The sequence below is a fragment of the Podarcis filfolensis genome (genome assembly GCF_964270895.1).
Source record: "Podarcis filfolensis genome assembly, chromosome: 2".
NCBI classification, from domain to species: Eukaryota; Metazoa; Chordata; class Lepidosauria; order Squamata; family Lacertidae; genus Podarcis; species Podarcis filfolensis.
Genome location: NC_139605.1, coordinates 11,814,801 through 11,841,988, shown reverse-complemented (window position 1 = coordinate 11,841,988; position 27,188 = coordinate 11,814,801). Strand labels below are relative to the sequence as shown.

The window sequence follows — 27,188 nt, the reverse complement described above, 5'->3', positions numbered from 1 at the left end:
GAAGAGGAAGTGAAGGCAGATTGTTTTCTTAATCTCTTCCGAAACCCACTAGCCTCCATCCCATGTTCTCAGGGGCTGTGGATGGGTGTCCAATGGTCCCGTGGGAATGTGCATCACAGGGGAGGGTTGGGCTCCGGCTGCGATGCTCCTTGGAGTCTGAACTTTTGTGTCTTACAGCGGGAAAGGGACTCCGAAAGCAACAACTTCAGAGCTGAAACCTCTCCATGGAGCGGGGAAAGGGTGCACACTCCGCGTTTCCATACCCGGTCGCTAGGGGGCGGCGGTGCCGCGACGCCGCTTGGTATCCTCACCGAGGACTAGTGACTTGACCTGGAGGCAGGATCGGGCAGGGCGTGGGGCCGGGACTTTGTGCCACGTCGCACCCTTCACTCGTGTTGACCTTAGCTCCAGCCACGTAAGCCGTCGGCCCTGAATTCTCCCACGCCCAATACTCCCGTGCGAAAGCGCCATTCATTCCTAAAGCAAAGGGAGCCGGGTGCCCGCGTGCAATAAATGTTGGAAAAGATATCCAGCTTCCCTCTTGGCCTCCAGAGAACTCAGGAATCCTGGATTCCACCCCACCCACCACCGGCACTTCCCTCCTGTCTGTTTAGAAATCAGTGTAAATTCTGTTCATGCTGGACTTTCCTGCTTTTTACGCATGGGTTGCTACAAAGGGTGGGAGGGGCTTCAGATTCAAATTCATTCACTGTCTTTCGAATGAGTGAGGCTGACATGAAGCTCATTAAAAAAAAAACTCGCTTCCTCCACCTCTCCTTGGAAAACGGCTCCTTAAATCGGCAGCCAGGAATTATACCCTTCCTTTTAAAAAATATAAATTCCCATGGCGGGAAGACTCTGTCTCCCATTTAACCCAACTCTTCGGGCAGCAGTGATCGCGAGCTATAGCACCTGAATTTCCTGGAAAGGAAACACGCCCATTTGCAGACGGAAAAGAGAGAAAACGAAAGCATCTCTCTCTTCCGGGCGAGGCAGCAGCCATGGCTGCTTCTGGGGGTCCCGTGCAGGATCTCTCCGAGGAAGCCACTTGCCCCATCTGCCTGGAGTATTTCAGGGATCCGGTGATCATCCCGGAGTGCGGGCACAACTTCTGCCGATCCTGCCTGATCCAGTGCTGGGGGGAATCCGAGGGAGAGGCTTCCTGCCCTCAGTGCAGGGAAATCATTCAGCACAGGACCCTCATCCCCAATCGGCCGCTGGCAAATGTTGTGGAAAAACTTACAGCCGGGAAACCCCGTCTTCATGGGGAAAAGGGGGCCGAAGGAAAGGGGAGGGTCTGCGAGAAGCACCAGGAGCCCCTGAAGCTCTTTTGCAAGGAGGACGAAAGCCCCATCTGCGTCGTGTGTATTGCATCCAAGGAGCACAAAAGCCACGAGGCGATTCTTCTGGAGGAGGCTTTCGAGGAGTTACAAGGTAAGAAATCTCTCTAGATTTCCTTTGGGTTTGATGAAGCTGAAATTGTTGGGATTCGCAGGATACTAAGTCTGCAGGCTTCAACAGGATGATGCAATAACCTGTGAAGTGCTGGGTCACAGTGACTCAGCAGGAGTGTGATTAATGTGATTGGCTATCACCTGTTTTAAGAAGGAAAGCCTGTTCAACAGTTGCTGTGGTGGTTGTGTTGGTGGTTGTGCTGTGGTGTGGTGATGCTGTGGAGGAGAGTATTCGTTTGCCTTAAGGAGCAGGTACTCTGTATGGACTGTTTTTGTAAATACCTGTATATAGTTCACATTAAAAAGACTGCACGGGGAAAAACCTGGGACTCTGAGCGTTTCTGCTGAAAGCGCCGCGAGGATTCGCGACAGGGTTATGGGCCCAGCACGCTTCCGCTGCGCAAGAGTACAGGTGGCAGTTATCTAGCCGTGGGTGCTGGAGGTGAGCTGCAGGGATGGAGCAGTCCAGAACTGGCGTGTTGCTGGAGAAGCTCACGGCCACGAACTACAGCATCTGGTCGGTCCGCATGCAACACTTCCTCAAGCGTGAGGGCCTGTGGAAGGTGGTGGAAACTCCACCGCAGCCCCCTGAGGAAGATGAGGACGACGATGAAAAGCTGGCACTAGCAGAGGCCCAGCTAGAAAAGGATGAGAAAGCTTTGGCTACGATCATCCTTGGAGTGGACGACAGCCAGCTAGTCTACGTAGCTGATAAGGTGACGGCAAGTGAGGCGTGGAATGCGCTCAAGGCTGTCCATGTGCGAGAGACAGCTGGCTCACTGATAACACTGACCAGGAGAATGTACCGGTGTCGGAAGAAACCGGGGGACTCCCTGGTGAACCACCTAAAATTCCTAACAGGCTGTTTCCAGGAGCTAGCCTTAAGAGGGAGGCCTGTGGGGGAAGAGGACAAAGTCTTTATAGTCCTGAGTTCCCTTGATGACAGCTATGATATGCTGGTCAACTCCCTCGAGTCGGTAGAGACTGATAAGCTGACTCTGGAATACGTTACCGGACGGTTGTATGCAGAGGAGGACAGGCGTGCAGAGCGAAAGATGACCTCAGCCCAGCTGTTGGAGCATCCCAGAGGGAACAACAGCCGGGAAGAGCAGAGGTGTTGGGAGCCGGAGAAACAGCCAGGAGGAGCTGCTGCAGACCAGCCGGTGGTCAACAAAGTAAAAAGGTGTTTTTGCTGCAAGTCCAGTGGACATCTGCTGCGGGACTGCCCGAGAAAACAACAAAAACAGCAGAAGCACAGGAGGCAGCAGAGAGGGTCTACCGCTTGGGTGTCTGCAGATGGTCAAGAAAAGGAAGAGCTGTGGGTTGTGGACAGTGGAGCTTCTCAAACCTTTTGTAAAAGAAAAGGATTGCTAACTGATGCTAGGGCTTCAAACAAAAAACATGTAAGTCTTGCTACGGGCCAGAAAGCTAATGTGGTTTGTGAGGGGGAGGTTGTGTTCCCACAACTGGGACACACATTCAGGAATGTGTTGTGTGTGCCTAGTTTGCAAAACAATCTCCTGAGCATTCCTGACTTGGCAAAAGCAGGCTTTGAAGTAAACTTTGTGGGAGATCAGTGCCAGATAAAGCAAAATGGGGCAGTGTTGGCAAATGCTAACCTTAGAACTAATATGTATGTACTGCAGTGTGAATCTAGGGTTGCAAATGTGCAAAATGTCCCAACCCATGATATGTGTATTCATCTCCTGCACAGGCGTCTGGCTCATGCTAGCTTTAAGGTTCTGAACAAAACATTGGAGTTATGTGGGGGGATGAAAAACATTAAAAGTTGTGATAATTACTTAGACTGTAATATCTGCAAGGAGGTTAAAAGCAGGGCTTGCCCAGTAGCAAGAGCAAGCCAAAGAGAAACCAAAAAACCACTGGAGTTGATTCATGCTGATGTAACTGGTCCTTTTCCACCAAGTGTCTCCCATAACAAATACTGTTTGATCCTAGTGGATGACTATTCTAGATTTGGCTGGGTCTATCCATTAAAGCAAAAGTCTGACGTTGCCCAAACTTTGAAGTTCTGGGTAAGAAGGGTAGAAAGGCAACTTGGTGAAAAGGTGTGCTCTATTCAGTCAGACAGGGGAGGAGAGTTTATGGCAAGCTCCCTAAGAAACTGGTTGCGTTCCCAAGGGATTAAACATAGGCTTACCAATGTGGCAACGCCTCAGGAGAACGGAGTAGCAGAGCGTAGGGGAGGTGTCTTGCAGACACAAATGAAAGCATTGTTAGCAGATGCAAATCTTCCAATTAAGTACTGGGCTGAGAGTATTAAGACCGCGAATTATATTGGGAATCGCTTGTGGTCAAGGGTACTAGATGACATACCCTATAAAATTCTCTATAACAAAAGTCCCAGTTTGCAACATTTGAGAATCTTTGGGACAAAGGCATGGGTTGACATACCTGTAAAAAACCGAAGAAAAGGTGGGAAAAGGGCACAGCAGTTGCTATTTCTTGGGTATGAAAGTGGTACGAAAGCCTACAGGTTTGAAGATGATAAAAATCTTTTGAGTTATAGTCGGTCAGCCAGCTTTAATGAGCAAAGAAATTGGCCCAAGATACATGCAAACCTGCTGCCAGAAAAAGTTTTACTGCCGAGCGTACCTGATAAGGCAGTTGAAACAAAGCTAAGAATTGGCAGCTCTCCCAGAGAAACTGAAAGGGAGGAGGTAAAGGTTGAGCATTTTTCTCCAGCTGCTAGCATGGAGCAGGGGAGAGAAGAAAGTGCAACAGGGACAGGAGGAGGTAGATCTACAGAGTCAATCCACCCCAAAAGCAGTCCTGAAGGTAGCCCAGGGGGTGAGATTAATGAACCAAGGAGGTCTACAAGAAGTAATAAAGGTCAACCTCCAGACCGTTATCGGTTCCCAGCCACCATAAACCAGGTTTGTGTAACTGAGCCAGAAAACTTTGAAGAAGTGCAAGAGTTACCTACTCTAGAGAAAGAGGCGTGGTTAAAGGCAATGCAGGCAGAGTATAACTCTCTGCTAAACAACAATGTGTTTGTACCTACAGAATTGCCTGAAGGTAAAAAGCCCATAAGCTGTAAGTGGGTTTTTAAAGTGAAAAAGCTGGCTGATGGTAGTTGTCAGAGGAAAGCCAGGTTGGTGGCAAGGGGCTTTACACAAAGAAAAATGATACATTATGATGAAGTGTTTGCCCCAACAGCAAAGGCTGAAACAGTAAAGTCAGTTTTAGCAATGGCAAGTCTCAGAGGGTTAAAAGTTAATCATTTTGATGTTGCCTCAGCATATTTAAATGCTCCTATTGACGCCGAGGTGTATTTACAGCAAATACCAGGTTATGAGCTGGAAAAAGACAGCATGGTGTTAAAGCTGCAAAGGGCACTATACGGTTTACACCAAAGTGCACGTCTATGGCATGAATGCATAGACACAACTTTGAAAAAGATGGGATTCAAACAAAGCCTGGCTGATTCCTGTTTATATTCAGCAATGGTGCAAGGAAGTGTTTGTTATTTACTTTTGTATGTTGATGATATCTGTCTAATAACAACTGCACAAAAGCAAGTGTCTTGGTTTATAAACAGCCTAGGTAACAAATACAAACTGAAGTATTTGGGAGAGATTCAGAATTACTTAGGAGTAGAGGTTCAGAGAAATGAAGAGGGCATCTACTCTCTGAGTCAGAAGGGAAAAATTGAAAAGTTACTGAAGACATATGGAATGGAGAGGGCAAATGAGGTTGACACTCCCATAACTACCCAGTACAAAAATGAACCAGAAGGGCAAAAATGTGAAAATGCAACAGCATTTCATTCTCTGTTGGGTTCTCTGTTATATTTAAGTTGTTGGACAAGACCCGACATAACATTGGCAGTGCACATGTTAAGCCAAAGAAGTGCAGACCCGGCTCAGAGAGATTGGGTAGCACTTAAAAGAATCCTAAGGTATCTGAAAGGCACAAAAGATTACAAACTGGTGCTGGATACAGGATATGATCAGCAAGTGTATGCATACGCTGATGCCAGCTGGGGGGACAGAGAAAATGGAAAGTCTACTACTGGCTATGCCATATATATTGGAAATGCCCTGGTCCAGTGGAAATCCCAGAAACAAACATTTGTTGCCACAAGTACTTGTGAAGCAGAGTACTCAGCCATAAGCGAATGTGTGTCACAAATAGAGTGGTTTGCTTGTCTAACGAAAGAACTTGGAATACCTTCTGAAATGCCAATCACTGTGCTAAGTGACAACATGGCTGCACAACAGCTTGCTAACCAACAGAACTTTAAAAGCAAGAGTAAACATATAGCTATAAGATACGGAAATGTGAAAAATGCTTTGGAAAGAAATGTGTTAAAGGTACAGCACTGTAACACAAAATGTAATGTGGCGGATTTGTATACAAAATGTTTGGATGCTCCTAAATTCCGAGACTTAAGAGAATTATTAGGTCTCAAGCCTTTGACTTAAGGAGGAGTGTTGGGATTCGCAGGATACTAAGTCTGCAGGCTTCAACAGGATGATGCAATAACCTGTGAAGTGCTGGGTCACAGTGACTCAGCAGGAGTGTGATTAATGTGATTGGCTATCACCTGTTTTAAGAAGGAAAGCCTGTTCAACAGTTGCTGTGGTGGTTGTGTTGGTGGTTGTGCTGTGGTGTGGTGATGCTGTGGAGGAGAGTATTCGTTTGCCTTAAGGAGCAGGTACTCTGTATGGACTGTTTTTGTAAATACCTGTATATAGTTCACATTAAAAAGACTGCACGGGGAAAAACCTGGGACTCTGAGCGTTTCTGCTGAAAGCGCCGCGAGGATTCGCGACAGAAATATCTACAGAGAAGGGGGTTTTGCAAGAAAATGTTTTAATATATTCTCCCCTCCGGCAGACAAAGAGTCTCTTGTCAGTAAACTTCGGAAACTCTGTTCAATAAACATTTCTTTTTTTCCTTTCGGTGGAGTGGTAGAGTGCCCCCAATGCCTCCCTGCAGGAGTAACTCACCCCCAGTTCATTCTCTGGTAGCAGCTCCCTTAGGAAAGGGCTGGAGGGAGGAGCAATGGAGGAGGCAGGGATAGAAACACAGAATGGTGGAGTTGGAAGGGACCCTGAGGGCCATCTAGTCCAACCCCTCACTGTTAAATAGTGGGTAGACATGGCAGACGACACAGCGATTTCTCCAAAGCAGGTCTTTATTTTGTAAGCTGGAACAGAAAACTGAACAGCAAACAGCTCAGCCGGCCTGCTTTTATAGGCAGCCAGCTATCAACATTGTAGCAACAACAACCCAGGGTTAACGCCCGTAAAATTGGAAAAAAATATATAAAACTGGTGATAAATTATGTTGGACATGCAAGATCAAGGAGGGCGATTTCTATCATATGTGGTGGTTGTGTGAGCCTATCAAAAAATTCTGGGAATCTATTTACAATGAATTAAAAAAAATCCTCAAATATACCTTTATAAAAAAACCCAAAGCCTTTCTGCTGGGGATAATTGGGGAGGAAATCAAAAAGGAAGAGCAAACACTCTTTCAGTATGCGACAGTGGCTGCCAGAACTCTAATAGCGCAGAATTGGAAGACATCAAAAATCCCAACTATAAACGAATGGCAAACCAAACTATTTGATTATTTAGAACTGGCAAAAATGACACAGAAAATAAGAAATCAAAAAGACATAAAGTTTAATAAAGAATGGAATAAATTTATGACATACATGGAAACAGAGGTAAAAAATCTAAAAATCACAGTAGGTGTGACGTAACACTTGTGACGTAAAGAGTCTTTTGAGGAAAAGAAACTGCAGATAAAAAATCATATAATATATTCTGAAACCGAGATGAAGGGAAGTCAATTAATGTTGTGTGTTATTTAGTTATTTAGTTAATGTAAGTTAGTTAGTTGGTGTTTTATGTTAGGTGATGTTTTTTCTTTTGTTTTTTTATTATTATTTCTTTTATTTATGTACTCCTTTTTTGTATGTATGTGTTATGTATGTTTATTTCTTCACTTGTTTTAATGTTGGATGTAGCAAAATGAATTAAAACCAATAAAAAAAAAAACAACAACCACCCAGGGTTTCCCGCCTAAAATAACTGGCGTGGACCTGAGTGAAAACTATCTACAGTATCCCCCTGCTGGCCCAGGGTGAGAACTTCAGTACATAAACACTCACAATGCAAGAATTCTGCCCACAGCCATCCCTGGTTGGGCTTGAACCACCAACCTTCTGGTTAACAGCCAGACCCACTGACCCACTGCACCACAGGCTCCCTGGATGACGAAGGCAAAGACCACAGTCTTTGGGGCAGGGAGCAAGCAGATGATTCAACTTTCCTGTTATTATGAATACTAAAACTCCAACAAAGAAAAACAACAACCAAAGTTTGATTTTCTTTTCTTTTCAGGGACAGATAAGCAGCTGCCTAGACAATGTGAAGAAGGAGAGAGAGAAAATTCTGGAATTTAAAGCGGGCACAGAAAAGGAAAGCCAAGACCTGCTTGTAAGCATTATTTTTATTTAAGGTGAAAAATGTTATGCAGTAGTACCTCGCATTACACAACCCTCTGGTTATGTAAACTTCAGGATGCGAACATGGCAAACCCAGAAGTATTTTTCTGGGTTTCACTGCGCGCATGCGCAGAAGCGGTCTATCACGCACATGCGCAGAACAGGTACCGCCAGTTGCTGAAACTTCGAGATCCGACTGGAGCTCCGGAATGGATCCCATCCGCAACCCGGAAGTAATACTGTAGTATAATATCTGGGAAAAAATGAAGATGGAATACAGAAAGAGGTTTACAGTATTTTTGAACAGTCTGATCACACACAGGGCATGAAAGACCATTTGAAGGTGGGGGTGGGCTTGTAAATTTTTACGAAACTCTTTTCCTGCTGGAGTGATCTCTCTAAAATGGCAGACATGCCCTTCCAAGTGAATTCTAATAACTGGTCTCTTCATCCTGCAGCATTATGCCTAATATTGGCCTGGTTTTCTCCTCCTCCTTCTCTTTTTGCTGGTGCAGAAGCAAACAAAATCAAAATCTGGGAAAATAAATATGAAATACAGAAAGAGGTTTATTTTTGAATGGTCTGATCTCCCACAGAGCCTGAAAGACCATTTAAAGGAGGGGGTGGGCTTGTAAGTTTTTACGAAGCTCTTTCTCTGCTGAATATGTCAGAAGTGGCCTTCCAAGGGAATTCGGATAACTTGACTCTTTATCCTTCAAGAGCAGACTAGATGCCTGATATTGGCCCAACTGTTCTCTTCTTTCAATCTCTTTGCTGCAGAAACAAACAGGTGCAGAGAGGGAAAAGATGGTGGCTGAGTTCAGGCGACTGCACCAGTTTCTGGAAGAACAGGAGAAACTCAGAAATAGTACCTCAGGTTAAGAACTTTGCTTCAGGATGAGAACAGAAATTGGGCTCTGGTGGCGCAGCTGCAGCAGGAGGCCCCATTAGCTAAAGTGGTGCTTCAGGTTAAGAACAGTTTCAGGTTAAGGATGGACCTCCAGAACGAATTAAGTACTTAACCCGAGGTACCACTGTATCGGGAAAGTTCCTGTTTAACAAGTGAGAAACTCACTCTCCAGTTCCTCCTTCTGGAGATTGCTTAGGACTCCACCGTCCATTTCACAAAATCACAGACAAAAGTAGAGACACATTTTTGTGGTAGTTTGTTGCTACAATCACAGACAGGAAGCCGTTCCCATTGCATACCTCTGAAGGCCCTTCTCTGTGACGGATTCATTTACTCTGCAATTGGTACAAAAAGGGGGGACACCCCAAAGGGGCTTGTAAATATCTTCACTATAACTTACCCTTAAATATTCAGTGTATGTCAGGCTCCTGCAGGTTCTTCCTCAGCCATAAGAAGGTGAGAAAGGGCCCTGCTGGATCAGGCCAGTGGCCCATCTAGTCCAGCATCCTGTTTTCACAGTGACTAACCAGATGCCAGTGGGAAACCAGTGGGCAGGATCTGAGCCCCAGAGGACACTCCCCTTCGGTGGTTTCAGCAACTGGAGTTCAGAGGCACCACTGCCTTTGACTCAGCCATCGTGAAGAGTAGTCGCTGAGAGCCTTCTCCCCCAAACACCTACAACATGTTCAAAAATTCAAGAATTTTGAAAATCTTGCATGTTTAGAAAATACTGCTTTAATTTCTAATATTTTCTCCATTTTAAAAATATAACCACTGTGCTAAAATACATTTATAATGTTAATTGCAAAAGCCATTCTAAAGCATTCTGAACTTCCTTATATTTCAGAAATGCACATACCAGGTCTATTTTGTTTTCCTCATTAATCACTTGAAATGCTTCACTAAAACTGGTGTAATCCTAAAATCTCTGCATAAGGCCCAGTATGGTTCAGTTTTCTTCCAAAAAAAATGTGTATATATCAGCTTCTTTATCTTCAATCTCCTATTCATATATTTCATTCAAAATTCAAAAGCAGTTGTATTTTGGTTTTTCTTCAACTTCTTAGATGCTTTCTAGATCCACACATCATCTAGATGCTCCTTTTTGCCATTGGAAGAACCCTGCTCCCAAGTCTTCATGATATATCCATGGTGCCTTTATCATCAGGATGAGACACCTGCCTTGTCAGAGAGCTCCTTGCATTGGAAGGATGGTGGCTTGACTTTGTTCTTCTCCTCCCAGGTCTCAGGAGAAGGAGAACTTAGAGGATCTTCCTGTGGCTTTTCCTCCTGCCCTGAAGTGGAGGATCTGGGACTTCTGTGATATAAATCCCTTCCTGAAGGGTATCATGAAGAAATTCAGAGGTAGTAAAGATGGGTTGAAAATATTTTGTACTGGATATTTAAAATTGTTCATGAACGGTTCCAGCTCATTAGCAGTGCTAGGAAAATGGAATGTTTATTTATTTATTCTTTTCAATATCTAGAATCACACTTTCCTATGTAGATGACTCACAACTGATTTTCCTTAGGCAATTGAAAGGGGATGGTAAAGGGAGTCATGAAGAAATTCAGAGGTAGTAAAGAAGGGCTGAAGGGGACGCGGGTGGCGCTGTGGGTTAAACTACAGAGCCTAGGGCTTGCTGATCAGAAGGTTGGCGGTTCAAATCCCCGCAATGGGGTGAGCTCCCGTTGCTCAGTCCCTGCTCCTGCCAACCTAGCAGTTCGAAAGCACGTCAAAGTGCAAGTAGATAAATAGGAACCGCTCCGGCGGGAAGGTAAACAGTGTTTCCGTGTGCTGCTCTGGTTCGCCAGAAGTGGCTTAGTCATTCTGGCCACATGACTGTTGGGATACTGCCAGGGAGATAAAGCCTATCATGACTCCACGTCGCCTCCGGACGATCCATCGATCTCCCGTAGATACAGTATCAGCAATTAGCGACACGAGCCCCAGAAATAGTTTCCCACATTCCAGAGCTCTTGCACGCTCTATCAGCAGAGTTCACACAGCGAAAGACGCACTCAGGAGAGCATATTTACAAGTTTATTCAGCGTTGGTCAGAACAAAGAAAAAACATGACTGCCTGCTTCAGTGTCTCAGACACAGAGAGAGAAACGAAAGCAAGAGACAAAACATAAACTTCCTGTGAACAGGAAATACGCAGACTCTGTGACTCACAAAGCCTGCTCCCTTTTAAGGTGGAAAGGAAATATCCTAAGCCCAAGCCAGGGAAAAGCATTACTTTACTGCTGTACGCCGGCTCCCTCAGCCAATAAAGCGAGATGAGAACTGCAACCCCAGAGTCGGCCACGACTGGACCTAATGGTCAGGGGTCCCTTTACCTTTACCTTAAAGAAGGGCTGAAAGTACTTTGTACTGGATGTTTAGAAGTGTTCATGACAGGCTCCAGGTCATACGGAATATTAGCCATGCCTGGAAAATAGAAGGCTTATTTATTTATTCTCTTTCAATATCTAGAAGCCACACTTTGCTATGTAGATGACTCACAACTGATTTTTCTTATGCAATTGAAAGAGGACGATAAACCCTTCTTGCTGGGCTCTGGAAGCTCCTGCGAGATCTTGGGGGAACCTCCCAGATTCCAGTCAGCAAGGTAAAGGGCTTGAAAGCTCTTGCCATGAAGGGTTTGGCCACCATGCAAATCACTTTTAAGACCTTACTTGGTTCTGAGAGGCTCCTGCAAGATCTCAAGGGACCGTTTTGAGATCTCTGATGGCAGGGGTGATTCCGGGGGTCGTTCTGACTTTGCACGATTTGCCTTTATGCACAATCTTCAGGAATGTAAGCCTCCCTCAAGTGGTGAGTGTCTGTAAAAAGTTGTCCTTGACCTCTTCCCATCTCTCAGCCAGGCTTTGGGTGCTTTCACACACCTCATTTTTGGGCATTTCTCCTGTTCCTTTGGCCCTGAGATTAATGTAAGGAGGGAAGGAGGGGGGCCATCAAAAAGCCAGCCAGGAGCAGAGGGGACTGGGATTGAGGCCTCCCGTCCTCGAACAGGGGTGTCTGGATCTTGTTGATGGGGAGATCTTCTGGGGGGTCCTGCTCCTCCTCCCAAGATTTGGGCAGGCCTGAACCTTGACATCACCCCTGTCCTGGTTATGCAGGGATAGCTGGTATGGTGAATTTCAGATAGTTTTAACTGCAACTCCCATAATCTCCAGCTGGCATGGCCAGTGGTAAGGGATGATGGGACTTGTAGTCCACAACACCTGGCTACAATCTCATGAGCTCATATTGTTCATTCCAGGTTTGTTGTCTGAATGATGGTGTGATGCTAAATCTCTATTCCCTTTTCTCTCCCAGACACTGTGGAATATGGACTTCAGCTGCGAAAAGGTACATTTTCGGGTCAAGCAGAGACACTAATTCGGGAGAGATGGGATCCGCTTCTCAAAAGACCAGGCCACTGCGCCTCTTCCGTCCATGCCGTATTTTCCCTTATTTCCCAGAGGCATCTGTTCCGTGAGAGCAGCATGCTGGGCTAGAGGGGCTCTTGGCCTGATCCTGCAGACTCTTAGGAAGCCCCCAGCCCAGGACGGCTGGCTTTTCTGTGCCCAATCTCAATAAGACACAGGGGTGGTGTGAAGCCAAATGCTCCCGGCACATGAGGGGGAAATATCCCTTTGAACCATACCAGATCCACACCCCGTTTAGGAGAGTTTATGTAAGAGTAAGGTGTAAGAATGGGAAATGCATGAACACAAATAGCTCAGAAAATGGCTGCAACAACCTTTGGGGGCGAGAAGGTGAATGGGTTCTGGTGTCAGTCGAGGGAGCTGGGGGCTGCCTGAGTGTGAACTCCAGGGGTCCGGATTCCCTGCAAGATGGGGCTCTTCCCTCAGCTTTTGTATTGGAGGGGAGACATGACTTCTCTGCTAAAACAAGAGAAACTTGAGTAAACCTAAAAGAGCAGGGCAGAATTACACCACAGACTGGGGGAAAAGGCTCAATGGGAAGATAGAAGTCCAGTCTGGCCTGATTCTGGACATCACAGAAAGGGAATCATAAGAGCTGGAAAAGATGTAAAAATGGCAGCATAAAGGAAACTCTTATTTACCTTTAAAATCATATTCTGGGATTCTTTTAGAAAACACTGAGTAAAATACATAAAAGCTAATCAATACAATAAACTAGAAAAACCCATTACATTTAACAAAACAAAAAACTAATAGCAGCACTGCCAACATCCAATATCCCACATAATTTCCAAAGTGCAAAAGTGTGTTTTTAAAAAGAAATCACTTGATTACTTTCCGTAACGTGGCAGGGGTAGGGAGGACTGCAGAGCAGATCTTCTTCCTAATGTCCACCAGCCTGACTAATTTTTAAATGGGCCTCTCATTATGCTTCCACTGCCCACCTTTTCCATAAATGTGAGGAACAGTGAAGAAAAAGATGAATTATATAGCCAAATCAGGTCTGGGGAGCCAGGATGGGGTCTTTGCATTGAAGGTGACAAATGTGTGTGTGTGTGTGTGTGTGTGTGTGTGTGTGAATGCATTAACGATTAACACAATTCATAGGAAAAGAAAGCCATTTTTCTGCATTGCTCTAACCAAACTGCAAGATAAAATTAAGTTTGTTCTTGGCTAACTGCTCATAGTTTTCCTGGGGGAAACAAACCATAGGCCCAAACAGAAATGACCGGCAGAATCCGAGACCAGGGAAAAGAGATGGTGGAAGAAGATTGGAAGAAATTTAAGGACTATCTTAAGAAACATTGTAAAATTATTGAAGGCTAGAACGATGTTGATTCAGAAATTAAGGAGTTAAAAGCTGTAATGATTATGTGATTAAGAAAAGAAAGGTTAAAAAGTACATAGAAATTAGGGAAAGGATTTGTTGAATTGACTTAATTAGAGAATGGAATACAGGAAGGGGAGGTATGAGGAGGTCGGGAAAGTAAGTTTTATGAATATAAGGGATGGAAACTATACCTGTTTTGTATGCGTGTTTTTCTTTTTTGGATTGTATGTATTGTTATTGTTTTTGTTTTTATTGTTCTGTTTATTCTGTTTTATATAAATTCCTAAACTTTAATAAATATATTATAAATAAAAAAAAACAAACCATAGGCCCAAATGCCGGCCTGGGACTCCTGCATCACACTGCAGAACATGGAAGGGAGTCCCTCAGAAGGTGGTAGACTCTTCATCCTTGGAACTTACAGGGAAGTTGCAAGGGTTCTATGTAGAGAATGTGTGTTAAGTACTTCAAACACTTGAAAGAACTGCAAATATTTCAAGAATCATTAAGAACCTGTCTTGAATGCAGAGCCATGGAGACCCTGTTCATTTCAGAGGGGATGCTATTTCTGTCATGTACCTAAAACAGAGTCAGCTTACCCATTGACGTTGTTTCTCTTCTCTTTCCTCATCTGCCCCAACAGAAAACGTAACTTTGGATCCAGACACAGCAAATCCTTACCTCATCCTGTCTGAGGATCGAAAGAGTGTGAGAGATGGAGAAGTGTGTAGACGCCTGCCGAACAACCCTGAGAGATTTGACACACATGGCGATGTGCTGGGATGTGAGGGTTTCACATCAGGCCGACATTTCTGGGAGGTCATTGTGGGAAGAGAGGAGGAATGGGGGGTGGGGGTGGCCAGAAAGTCTGTGAAGAGGAAGGGTGATTTAGGTTTTGATACTAGGGAAGGGATCTGGGGTTTGGGTAAGTGGGGCGGTGGGTACGAGTTATCCTCCCCCCATGAGGACCCTGTTCCAAGTGAGGAGCCCAAGAGGATCCGAGTGACCCTGAACTGTGAAGGGGGACGGGTGTCCTTTTATGATGCTAATACAGCAGCCCTTCTCCATGCAGATACAGCAGCCCCCTTCTCAGGAGAGACCCTCCAGCCCTACTTTTACGTGAGTGAGAAAGCGAACCTGAGACTCTCTTGACTGAAGGTGCAGACAGACAAGCCTATATTCATTGTCATCATGGCACATTCAGTCTCCTCTTCAGGACTGAGCTGACAGGCACTTCAGGAGAAACCGTATTTGCTGAATGGTGATTGGCCATCCCTTGTGTCAATCATGATACAACTCTCCCTTCCCAGGCCAGTTTTGTGAATGACACTGATTGATTGGGTCCCTTGTCAGTCCCCAAACTTGCCTGTTCTCTCTCCCTCAGTGGCGTAGCGTGGGTTGTCAGCACCCGGGGCAAGGCAAGTAATTTGCGCCCCCAACCCGTGGATTTGCGCCCCCTAACCTGTGGATTTGCGCCCCCTAACCCTAACCCCCAGATGTTGCGCCCGGTGCGGCCGGCCCCCCCTGCACCCCCCACGCTACGCCACTGCTCTCCCTTGGGAATCGGCTACTTCTGTCAGTGCAGGTGGTGCAAAGGGGGGAAGAAGCAAGAAAATAATTTAGGAAACAACAGCAATCCCCCCCCGCAATATTCCTGTTTTGATGTTCTCTCTCCAACCTCCAACTTGAGTTTTCTAGAGACAATACCATCATCTTTTATGAATAAAACCAGAATTATGCACGGGCATCACTTAAAACCTTCCTCAGCCTCAATCCCTTTCTCAGATTCCCTTTCCTCCCCCAAAACCTCCACTAACCATGAATGGAAGTTCCAAAATCCCCTCCCCTTTTTTTTTTTGCTGCTACTCAGGGAAGCTTATGTGGCAATATAGCAAAATCAGAGACCTGTTTGCTAGTCGGTCCAGAACGCACAACTTACTTGTGTGATCGCAGCCTGTAGCACTTTGTCTAAACAAATTAATAAATAAATAGAAAGAGGGTGAGAGATGGGAAAACCTCTTGGAAGGGACTGTGTGAGATCTCACAAGAGTCTCCAAAGCCCAGAAGGCAATTGGGGGGGGGGGCGCTTTGGCAGTGGGAGAAATGGTTTCTAAGTCCACCTTGCTTACTGGCCTCTACAAAGGTTGCATAAAGCTCTCAAGATCTCTGGCTTCGGACACGTAGGGATGGTTGCTTGGGGCGCATTTTCGGTGGTCTTCCTGACTTATCCAATATTGCTTTTGCATTCTGACCCCAGAAACATAACCCCCCACAGGTTTTGGGCCTTGATGTAACAAAATCCCCTCTGAACAGTGAAGAGCCTCTGTCAGAAGTTCTGAGGAGAGAACAGTGACAATCTAGAGGATTTTGGGGAGTGGGTTTCCCCCCCGTAAATTCCCATGTATACAATTATATTCTCCAAGGTGCTTTGTAGTGAACAGTCAGATACTTATCTGTATTTTTAGAGATCACCTCTTCTTTTTTTGTTTATACAGTGGTACCTCAGGTTACAGATGCTTCAGGTTACAGACTCCGCTAACTGAGAAATAGTACCTCGGGTTAAGAACTTTCCTTCAGGATGAGAACAGAAATTGTGTGGTGGCAGCAGGAGGCCCCATTAGCTAAAGTGGTGCTTCAGGTTAAGAACTGTTTCAGGTTAAGAACAGACCTCCAGAATGAATTAAGTTCTTAACCAGAGGTACCACTGTGTGTGTGTGTGTGTGTGTGTGTGTGTGTAAAATTTTGCAGCACAGGCACACACATTCATACAACTGAACATAAAAGTAGTAAAAGACAAGGTAAAAAGACATTAAAAGATAAAAGATAAGAATACTAGTGAAAAGAATAAGCAATATCAGCATAGCATACAAAAACTCATACAATACAAATAATAAACTATTGCTCCAGAAGCGGTTTAGTCATGCTGGCCCCATGACCCGGAAAGCTGTCTGTGGGCAAATGCTGGCTCTCCCGGCCTGAAAGGAAGATGAGTGCCGCAACCCCATACTTGCCTTTGACTGGACTTAACCATCCAGGGGTCCCTTACCTTACCTTTACCTTTTTATATTTCAATTATTTTCTTCCAGTTGACTTCCTTCATCCTCAGCACAGTTGCATTTTCATTTTTGATAAACTGTTTCCTCCTTTTTTGTGTGTTTTTACCCATTTTTTATTTCTGTTTTTATTTTTTATTTGAGGGCACTGCTTTTTAAGGTAATCCCTGTATTTTCCCCATTCTTTTTGAAATTTTTGTTTGGGCTGCCCCCTAATTGCATCTGTTATTCTAGCCAATTCTATATAATCAAATAATTTATCTTGCCATTCTTTTTTTGTTGGTGTTATTTCTTTTTTCCAATATTTAGCAATTAATGTTTTCGCAGCTGTAGTAGCATAAAGGAATATTTTCTTATTTTCTCTGGCTATATTCGTATCTAATATCCCCAATAAAAAAGCTTCTGTTTTCTTAACAAAGTTTTCTTTAAACATTTTCTTTAGCTCTTCGTATACCATGTCGCAAAAGCTTCCAATTTTGTCACATGTCCACCACACATGTAGTAGTGTCCCCTCTACAGTGGTACCTCGGGTTTAGTACCTAATTCGTTAAGGAGGTCCGTTCTTAATCTGAAACTGTTCTTAACCTGAAGCATCACTTTAGCTAATGGGGCTAACCCAAGGTACCACTGTACAAATTTAAATCAGGTAATGCCAATCCACCCCTATTTTTTTTATCTATTAAAAGTTTATGTGTAATTACTGGTTTTTTATACTGCCAAATAAATTTTGATAGATCTTTTTGCCAAGATTTAAATCCCACCCCTCTAATGATTGGTATCATTTGAAATAAGAACATCATTTTAGGCAACACTTTCATTTTCACAACTGATATCCTGCCACACATTGATCATCTTAACTTATCTTAACTACATCTTAACTACAAATTTCCAAATCTCTCTTGAATTATTTCCATATTTTTATATAGTTATCCTTGAATAGGTTACTGTTTTTAATCGTCGGCCAAATTCCCATGTACTTAGTTTTGTTTACTATTGTTAATCCTGATATCTTCTGCAGTTCTTCTTTTTCCTGCATTGACGTATTTTTGCTAACATATTGGTCTTATTCTTGTTTAGTTTAAATCCTGTCACTTTTCCTAATTAAAGAATTCTTTATATTATTTTTGGTACACTCTCTTCTGGATTTTTGGTAGTTAGGATCAGATCATCTGCAAAGGCCTTCATCTTATGTGATTCCTTTCCCACTGTTATACTTTTTATATTTTGATCTTACCTTATTGCGTTCACAATAAATACTAAAGGTGAAAGAGGACAGCCTTGCCTGGTCCCTTTACTTATCTTTAAATCTTCCATTATTTCAATATTAAGGATCAGTTTGGCTCTCTGGTTTCAATATACTGCCTCAATGCCTCTCTTAAAGTTTTCCCCGAGCCCTATTATTTCTATAGATTTTTTCATAAAGTTCCACAAGATATTATCTAAGGCAGGCATCCCCAAACTCGGCCCCCCAGATGTTTTGGGACCACAACTCCCATCATCCCTAGCTAATAGGACTAGTGGTCAGGGTGGTGGGAGTTGTAGTCCCAAAACATCTGGAGGGCTGCGTTTGGGAGTGTCTGATCTAAGGCCTTCTCCTCATCACCTCTTCTTATCCTTTTTTTATAACTGGAAGAATTTGTGGATATGTTTCATGTGCTAACATGTTTGATTTTATTAAAGATTGTCCTTCTCATTGTTCCTATGTTGTTTCGAACTCAGCAGTATAATGGCCCCATCCATTCCCCATGACACTTCCTCCAGGGGTTTTAGGAGGGCGATATCCTGTTTTATCCTCAGAGAAACCCTGTGAGGTAGAAGAGGCTGAGCTGAGAGACTTAGAAAAAAGGAAACACATTAAAGTTTATGGTCAAAAGGGATTTGAACCTGGGCCTTGTCATCCCAAGTCTGGGCGCTCAGAATTTGAAATCTTAACAAGGGTCCCTTCAGAGATTTGCTTCAAAGCCCTCCCTGCAAAGCTCCTCTCTATGTTGTAGCTTCTCTTCAGACCTTCCTGTGTTGACCATGAATGTCTGCAGGAGGAGTTGATCCAGTTTGAGTGAGGGGCTGATTTCAGGGCCTTCCCTGCATAAACTCGTATTTTGCACCTGGATCCATTTCTGGATCTCAGCATTCGGATTAAAAATGAAAGCCAATCCCCCAAGTCTGAAGTCTGCCCATCCCTTTATTTGTGGGAATCCCACCACCAGGAGAGAAGTGAGTCTGAGCCATATCTGCCAGGTCAGTGAGAGAGCAGGTACCCTATTGACACCCTACGTTTCAACACAGAGACAGTTGTGGGCAAATGGAAGGGGGGGGGGATGAAAAGAATGCCAATTATAATAGTTCCCCACCCTGTTTTCAACGGAAGCATTGCAACCAGTGCCAAACAGATAGGGCATACAAATAGGGAGAGGTGTTTTCATTCAACATTTTTATCATGGTCTTCCAAAGGGCAATTCTCAAGTCGGAAGAGGAAGACAGCACATCTTTCTAATCTCTTCTGAGCTCTGTGGAGCAAATAGGAAATTAAGCCTATAGCCCTGTGTCCTGGGATAAGTCCCTTTGAACTTACTCTTGAGTAGACATAGGAGTGCACTTTATTTATTTATTTTACAAAAAGGATTAGCTCACAGGTTTTGGTGATTGCCTAGATATTTAATAAAATATCAAAGTTGTTCTGTTTGGTGTTTAAAATATTTTTATTTCTTCATTTTGGGCTCAAAAAAATAGGGGTCTTCTTATACATGGGGGCATCTTATACACAGAAAAATATGGTATGTATCAACCACCAAACAATAATACTTTAGCAGTATATAAAGATATAAAATATCACAAGTAAAAAGAGAGAACACTTCCCCCCCCCAAATGGTTTTTAAAAATTCCATGGTTAATGTTAATTTTTCTGAGAGGATGGACAGACTGGAGATGGGATCAATGGGGGGGGGAATGGGAAGAAACTGGACCTGAAGAGCAGCTTAAAAATTTCCCAGGTCTGTGGCTGCGGACGAGGGTCCAATTGTCCCGTGGGAATGTGCATCGCAGTGGAGTTTGGGCTGAACATTGTGATCTGCAGTTGGAAAGAGTCGGCAGAGTTTGAGTTATTCATTCAGTGGCGTTCGAGGCTGGCGGTGAAGCTAAAATAACAAACAAGAGCACTTATCTCTGCCTCTCCTAGGGGCATGGCCCTTTAAATCAGAAGCAAGGAATTCTGCCCATTCTCATTACAAATAAATAAATTTCCATATCAAAGAGACCCTGTTCCACTTAAAGACACTGTCTTTAAGGCAGCCGAGATCCTGAGTCGTCCTGCTTGAATTTCCTGGGCGGGAGAGGAAATATCCCAGATCTCCTTGCTAACTCCACATCTGCGGAGCGGAAGGGAAATCTTGAGTCGCCACCGTGGAATAATCTCCTCCCGGGAAACGGAAACATAGCAATTCGCACGTGAAAAGCGAAGAAAAGGCAACCAAGCTCTCTCTCTCTTCCTGGCGAGGCAGCAGCCATGGCTGCTTCTGGGGGTCCCGTGCAGGATCTCTGCGAGGAAGCCACTTGCTCCATCTGCCTGGAGTGTTTCCGGGATCCAGTGATCATCCCGGAGTGCGGGCACAACTTCTGCCGATCCTGCCTGATCCAGTGCTGGGAGAAGTCCGAGGGAGAGACTTCTTGCCCTCTGTGCAGAGAAATCATTCAGCACAGGACCCTCATCCCCAATCGGCCGCTGGCAAATGTTGTGGAAATATTGGGAGCCGAGAAAGTCTCTCTTCCAGGGGAAAAGGGGGCAGAAAGAAAGGGGAGGGTCTGCGAGAAGCACCAGGAGCCCCTGAAGCTCTTCTGCCAGGAGGACAAAAGCCCCATCTGTGTGGTGTGTGACAGGTCCAAGGAACACAAAAGCCACGAGGTGATTCCTCTAGAGGAGGCGTTGCAGGAGTACAAGGTGAGAAATCTCTCTGGGTTTCCTTTGGGGATGGTGAGGGTGAAAGAGATACAGAGAAGGGGGTTTTGCAAGAAAATGTTTGAATGTATTCTCCCCTCCGGCAGCCAAACAGTAACTAAACTTCCAAAACTCTTCAATGAACATTTCCTTTTTTCGGGGGAGTGCAGTGCCCCCAATGTCCCCCCTGCCTGCATGCAGGAGTAACTCACCCACAGTCCTTCCTCTGGAAGCAGCTTCCTTATGAAAGGGCTGGAGGGTGGGGCAGTGCAGATGGCAGGGACCCCAAGGACCATCTAGTCCAACCCCCCGCAATGCAGAAATTCTGCCCACAGCCGTCCCCGGTTGGGTTCGAACCACCAACCTTCTGGTTAACATCCAGACACACTGACCCGTTGCGCCACAGGCTCCCTGGATGACGAAGGCAAAGACCACAGTTTTGGGGGGCAGACCAAGCATATTATTCAACTTTCCTGTTATTATGAATACTAAAACTCCAACAAAGAAAAAAGCAACCAAAGTTTGATTTTCTTTTCTTTTCAGGATCAGATCAGCAGCTGCTTAGACAATGTGAGGAAGGAGAGAGAGAAAATTCTGGAATTTAAAGCAGATGCAGAAAAGGAAAGTCAAGACCTGCTTGTAAGCACCATTGTTATTTGGAAGTGAATAAGTGCTGTGGTCTTAAATCAAAATCTGGGGAAATAGAGAAAGAGGTTTCTTTTTGAACGGTCTGATCTCCCACATAGCATGAAATACCATTTGAAGGAGCGGGTGGGCTTGTAAGTTTTTACGAACACAGAAAAGTTTTACGACACAGAAAAGGAAAGCCAAGACCTGCTTGTAAGTATCATTATTACTTTAAGGTGAAAAATGCTATATAGTACCTCGTGTTACACAACCCTCTGGTTATGTAAACTTCAGGATGCGATTGTGGCATTTTTCTGGGTTTCGCTGCGCGCATGCGCAGAACAGGGACCTCCAGTTGCTGAAACCTCGGGATCCGACTGGAGCTCCGGAATGAATCCCATCCGTAACCCGGAGGTAATACTGTAATATAATATCTGGAAAAAATGAAGATGGAATACAGAAAGAGGTTTACACTATTTTTGAACAGTCTGATCATGCACAGAGCATGGAAGACAATTTAAAGGAGGGGGTGGGCTTGTAAGTTTTTATGAAGCTCTTTCTCTGCTGAATATGTCAGAAGTGGCCTTCCAAGGGAATTTGGATAACTGGCCTCTTCATCCTGCAAGAGCAGACTAGATGCCTGACATTGGCCCACTCTTCTCTTCTTTCAATCTCTTTGCTGCAGAAACAAACAGGTGCAGAGAGGGAAAAGATGGTGGCTGAGTTCAGGCGACTGCACCAGTTTCTGGAAGAACAAGAGAAACATATTCTGGCACAGATGGCAGAAGTGGAGAAGGAGATTGCAGCCAAAAGGGAGGAGCACCTGGCCAGACTCTCCAGGGAACTCTCCTCTCTTGACAGCCTCATCCGGGAGATGGAGGAGAAGCTTCAGGAACCAGCGAGTGAACTCCTGCAGGTGAGGCCTCATCCTGATGTGAGAGGGTGAAGTGTGCTGCTTCAGACTACAAACATTCCTTAGTCCTCCCCCACAGAAAAATATCGTTGTAAAGAAAACAGTTGGCACATGAAGGGTGAAAGCTATTAGCTCTGGAGTCACAAAAAAAGGGTCCTGCTGGATCAAACTGCAAGCCCCTTCAGTTCAGCATCCTCTTCTCTCATTGGTCAACCAGAGGTGTCTGGGAAACCCATAAGCCAATGGGGCTCTCCCCATCTGTGATTCCCAGAGGTATAAGCTTGTAGTCAATTAACCTTTACTCAGAGTAGACTGATTGAAATTAATGGGGATGGCTATCTAAGGTTCTCTGTCATCCCCCACGAGATGGTTGGACAGTGTTCTCGAAGCTACCAGCATGAGTTTGACCAAACTGCGGGAGGCAGTGGAAGACAGGAGTACCTGGCATGCTCTGGTCCATGGGGTCATGAAGAGTCGGACACGTCTAAATGACTAAACAACAACAACATCTAAGGTTCATTAATTTCAGTCCATCTGAGTAAAACTAGTTGAATACAACTGATACTGCCTCCCACACTTTGTGGCTAGTTTTCATAACCCAACCTTCCAAACCCTTCCAAGTTGGTGATCATTACTGCATCAAGCGCGTGTTCCTTCAGGTGCTGTCCTGGGATCTGTGACTGGAGTATGAGATGTACCTAGCAGTAAACAAATTGGTTGCAGGTGAACATGGAGCCGGCATGCACTGCAGGGCAAAATGGTAAACCAGGGTGAGATCGAATCCCTCAGCTATTTGGACAACTTGGCCAAAAGGGAAGAAGGGGAGCATTTATTAGTCATCACTGCAGTGATCAGTGCAGAAACGGCTCCACTGACATCTTTCTTTCTTCCCTTCCAGGATATTGGAAGCTCCTTGCAGAGGTAAGTGATGGAAAACCCCTGCCTTATTCTGATGCTATGAATGTTCCAGTTTTACAGGTGGGAAACTCACTCTCCAGTTCCTTCTTCCAGAGATAGCTTAGGACTCCATCATGCATTTAACAAGATCACAGACAAAAACAGGGACACGGTTTCATAGTCATTTGTATCTATTGGTCCCATCTACAATCACAGACTGGAAGCCATTCCCATTGCATATCTCTGTGGGCCCTTCTCTGTGACGGATTTGTTTACTCTGCAATTGATACAAAAAGGGGGGGACACCCCAAAGGGGCTTGTAAATATCTTCACTATAACTTACCCTTAAATATCCAGCGTATTTCTGGCTTCTGCAGGTTCTTCTTCAGATATAAGAATGTGAGAAAGGGCCCTGCTGGATCAGGCCATGGCCCATCAAGTCCAGCATCCTGTTTTCACAGTGACTAACCAAATGCCTGTGGGAAACTCGTGAGCAGGATCTGAGCCCCAGAGGACACTCCCCTCCTGTGGTTCAGAGGCACCACTGCCTTTGACCCAGCCATCATGAATAGTAGCCGCTGAGAGCTTTGTCCCCCAAGCAACTGCAACATATTTTAAAATCTTCCACGTTTAGAAAATACAGTTTTAATTTCTAATATTTTTTCCTTTTTTAAATGTAACCACTGGGCTAAAAAATTATTATTATTATATTCACTGGAAATGATTCACTAAAATTGGTGTAGTCCAAATCTCTGCCTAAAACCCTTGTATTGTTAAGTTTTCTTCAAAAAAAAAAAAAAATTGCATATATCAGCTTCTTTACCTTCAATCTCATATTCCTATATTTCCTTCTGTATATTTTGGAAGCAGGTGTGTGTCGGTTTTCCTTCATCTTGTTAGGTGCTCTCTAGATGCTCCCTTTTGCCATTGGAAAAACCCTGCTCCCAAGTCTTCATGATATAGCCATCGTGCCTTTATCATCAGGATGAGACACCTCTCTTCTCAGAAAGCTCCTTGCATTGGAAGGATGGTGGCTTGACTTTGTTCTTCTCCTCCCAGGTCTCAGGAGAAGGAGAACTTAGAGGATCCTCCTGTGGCTTTTCCTCCTGCTCTGAAGTGGAAGATTTGGGACTTCTGTGATATAAATCCCTTCCTGGAGGGAGTCATGAAGCAGTTCAAAGGTAATGAAGAAAGACAACAGGGATTTTATACTGGATGTTTAAAAGTGTTTATGAAAGGCTCCAAGTCATACGTAATATTAGTAATGCCAGGAAAGGTTTATGTTTTTGTTTTATTTCAATGTCCAGAGGCCACACTTTAATATACAGATGACTCTCAACTTTTACTTTTACTTACACAATCAAAACTTTTATGTGGATTGCAGATAAGTAAACAGAAAGCAAGCAGGAAGCCCTCATTGGCTGGGCTCTGGAGGCTCCCATGAGAAAAAGCGCTTTTAATCCCTACACGGAATTTGCTTTTAAGCCATCCTCCTTGCTTACTGGGCTTTGAGATGCTCCGGCGAGGTCTCGCAGGGCTGTCCAAGATCTCAGATGGCAGGGGCAATTCCAGGGCTCATTCTGACATCACACAACTTTATGCACAATCCCCAGGAAAGTAACCCTCACGTACGTTTTCTGTAGAAAGTTGTATTTTACTGCTTTACATGACTCAGCCAGGCCTTAGATGTTTTCACACTCCTCACCCATTTCTCAAGTAGCCTCACCTACAGCCTCTCAGCCATCTCCTCAGTTCCTTTGGCCCTGAGATTGATGTGAAGGAGGCGGGGGGCTGTCAAAAAGCCATCTGGGAACAGAGGGAACTGGAAGAGATCTTACATCTCAAGGTTGATACTGATGGGGAGGTCTTTCGGAGGTCCTGCTCTTCTTAGTTCTGAGCAGGCCTAGAACTTGGACATTGCCCTTGCCCTGGCTAGCAGGGATGGCCATTTTGGTGGCTTTCGGACATTTTCAGCTGCAACTCTCATAAGCTCCAACTGGTGTGGCTGGTGGTTTGGGATGATGGGATGGCACCACATCTACAATCTCAGGAGCTCATATTGTTGTTACCAGATTTGTTCTCTGGATGGTGGTGTGATGCTAAATCTCTCTTCCCTTTTCTTCTCCAGACACTCTGGACTCTGGACTTCAGCTGCATCAAGGTAAATTTCAGGATCTAAAGGAGGCACAGTTTCAGGAGAGAGATGTGTGAAGTGCTTTGAAAGAACTGCAGATGTTTAAAGAATCATTATTAAGAACCTAAGGAGCACCCCAGTTCTGAACGCAGTGCATGAAAACCCTTTTCATATTTCTCTCATGTGTCTAAAGAAGTGTCAGTCTCCCAGCTGACGTCATTTCTCTTCTCTTTCCTCATCTGCCCCCACAGAATACATCACATTGGATCCGGACACAGCAAATCCCTGGCTCTCCCTGTCTGAGGATCGAAAGAGTGTGCAAAGGGGGAAAGTGTTTAGATACCTGCCAAACAACCCTGAGAGATTTGACACATATGGCTATGTGCTGGGATGTGAGGGTTTCACAGCAGGCAGACATTTCTGGGAGGTCATTGTGGGAAGAGAGGAGGGGTGGGGGGTGGGGGTGGCCAGAAAGTCTGTGAAGAGGAAGGGCAAGTTCTGTTTTGATACTAGGGAAGGGATCTGGGGTTTGGGTAAGTGGGGCGGTGGGTACGAGTTATCCTCCCCCCTTGAGGCCCCTGTTCCAAGTGAGGAGCCCAAGAGGATCCGAGTGACCCTGAACTTTGAAGGGAGACGGGTGTCCTTTTACGATGCAGATACAGCAGCCCTCCTCTACACATTCTCAGCAGCCTCCTTCTCAAGAGAGACCCTCCAACCCTTTTTTTACGTGTCTGCCAAAGGCCACCTGACAATCTCTTGAGTGTAGAGACAGACAAGTCTTCTCCAGACTTTTCTCAGAGGCACTAAAGGGGAAGCCGTATTGGAAGAACAGTGATTGGCTGACCCGAGTCTCCGTCCTGGTGTAATTCTTTTCTGAGGCCACTTTTGTTAACTGCACCAATTGCTTGACTCTTCTGTCAGTCCTGAAACCTGCCTTTCACATATTACATTACAATACAAATGTACCAAAGCCGACACTATTTCATCCCCATCCCCCCATACATTTACGTTTCTATTTCCTCAATCCATCATATTCTTTTCTCCCTCCTCCCACTTCCCTCCGCCCCCCCCCACTCGATTTCCTCCACATTATACAAGTTACAATAATCTTTGCATTCTACAGTCTTCTCAAGTCATCTCTATATTTTTTATTATCTTTCCTTACTAATTTTTCTTCCATCCAGTACAGTGGTACCTCTGGTTACATACTCAATTCGTTCTGGAGGTTTGTTCTTAACCTGAAACTGTTCTTAACCTGAAGCACCACTTTAGCTAATGGGGCCTCCAGCTGCCGCCGTGCCGCCAGAGCACAATTTCTGTTCTCATCCTGACGCAAAGTTCTTAACCCGAGGTACTATTTCTGGGTTAGCGGAGTCTGTAACCTGAAGCGTATGTAACCCAAGGTACAACTGTACTTCACATTTTAATCTAGGCATATTAGCATATCTTTTTTTTTTAGCAATATTTTGCCATATATTCATCAAAACATTTCCACTCCTTTTTAAAATTTTTGTTTCGACTGATTTCTTATTATAGCAGTTAATTTTGCCAAAATTAAATAGTCATTTAGTTTACAAATCCATTCCTCTTTTGTGGGTAGAGTTTGTGACTTCCACCTAGCAGCAATCACTATTCTAGCAGCTGAAACCTGCCTTTCGTCTCTCATGCTCTCCCTTGGGAATTACCGGTAGCTCCTTCAATAGGTGCAGTGGGAACAGAGGTGAAAGGAAGTGACCTAGTAATTGGAATAAAAAAACAATCCTACTCTCTTTTTTTTTTTTAAAGATATTTATTGAAGTTTTACAAAAGCCTTAATCTTTGGGCACGTCCACCAAAGGTGAAAGAATGTACCTTCATTTTCTTTACATTTCCAACATTTATTATCGGGCAAATGATAGATTTTTGCAAGCTTGACTGGTGTCATGTCCCACCTGTATATCATTTTCATAATATTCTCTCTTAAGGCATTACATGCCGTAAATTTCATACCTGTGGTCCACAACTGTTCCCAGTCAGC

The 27,188-nt window shown here is 44.6% G+C and overlaps 2 protein-coding genes across 2 annotated transcripts; both read left to right on the top strand.

The window, feature by feature from the left end:
• Positions 1–861: 861 nt before the first annotated feature.
• Positions 862–14,986, top strand: LOC310758189 (E3 ubiquitin-protein ligase TRIM7-like). Its single transcript, XM_083604117.1, is given in 7 exon segments — positions 862–1,427; positions 1,429–1,434; positions 7,835–7,930; positions 8,719–8,790; positions 10,078–10,213; positions 12,174–12,206; positions 14,260–14,986. Coding segments are annotated over 7 exon segments (1,278 nt in total). The 5' UTR covers positions 862–1,001; the 3' UTR covers positions 14,769–14,986.
• A 5,136-nt stretch (positions 14,987–20,122) lies between these two features.
• Positions 20,123–26,455, top strand: LOC310756910 (E3 ubiquitin-protein ligase TRIM7-like). The gene is made up of 7 exons (XM_083601840.1): positions 20,123–20,603; positions 21,144–21,239; positions 21,913–22,143; positions 23,039–23,061; positions 24,097–24,218; positions 25,166–25,198; positions 25,423–26,455. The coding sequence occupies exons 1-7, from the start codon at positions 20,172–20,174 to the stop codon at positions 25,929–25,931; spliced, it is 1,446 nt and encodes a 481-aa protein (XP_083457966.1). The 5' UTR covers positions 20,123–20,171; the 3' UTR covers positions 25,932–26,455.
• The last annotated feature ends 733 nt before the right edge of the window (positions 26,456–27,188 follow it).

What these genes read in the sequence shown, in the direction of transcription:
- LOC310756910 (XM_083601840.1), top strand. Translation starts at nt 20,172, where the DNA reads ATGGCTGCTTCTGGGGGTCCCGTGCAGGATCTCTGCGAGGAAGCCACT. An exon ending in CAGCGAGTGAACTCCTGCAG is followed by an intron (nt 22,144 to 23,038) that starts GTGAGGCCTCAT and finishes CTTCCCTTCCAG; the next exon opens with GATATTGGAAGCTCCTTGCA. An exon ending in ATTGGAAGCTCCTTGCAGAG is followed by an intron (nt 23,062 to 24,096) that starts GTAAGTGATGGA and finishes TTCTCCTCCCAG; the next exon opens with GTCTCAGGAGAAGGAGAACT.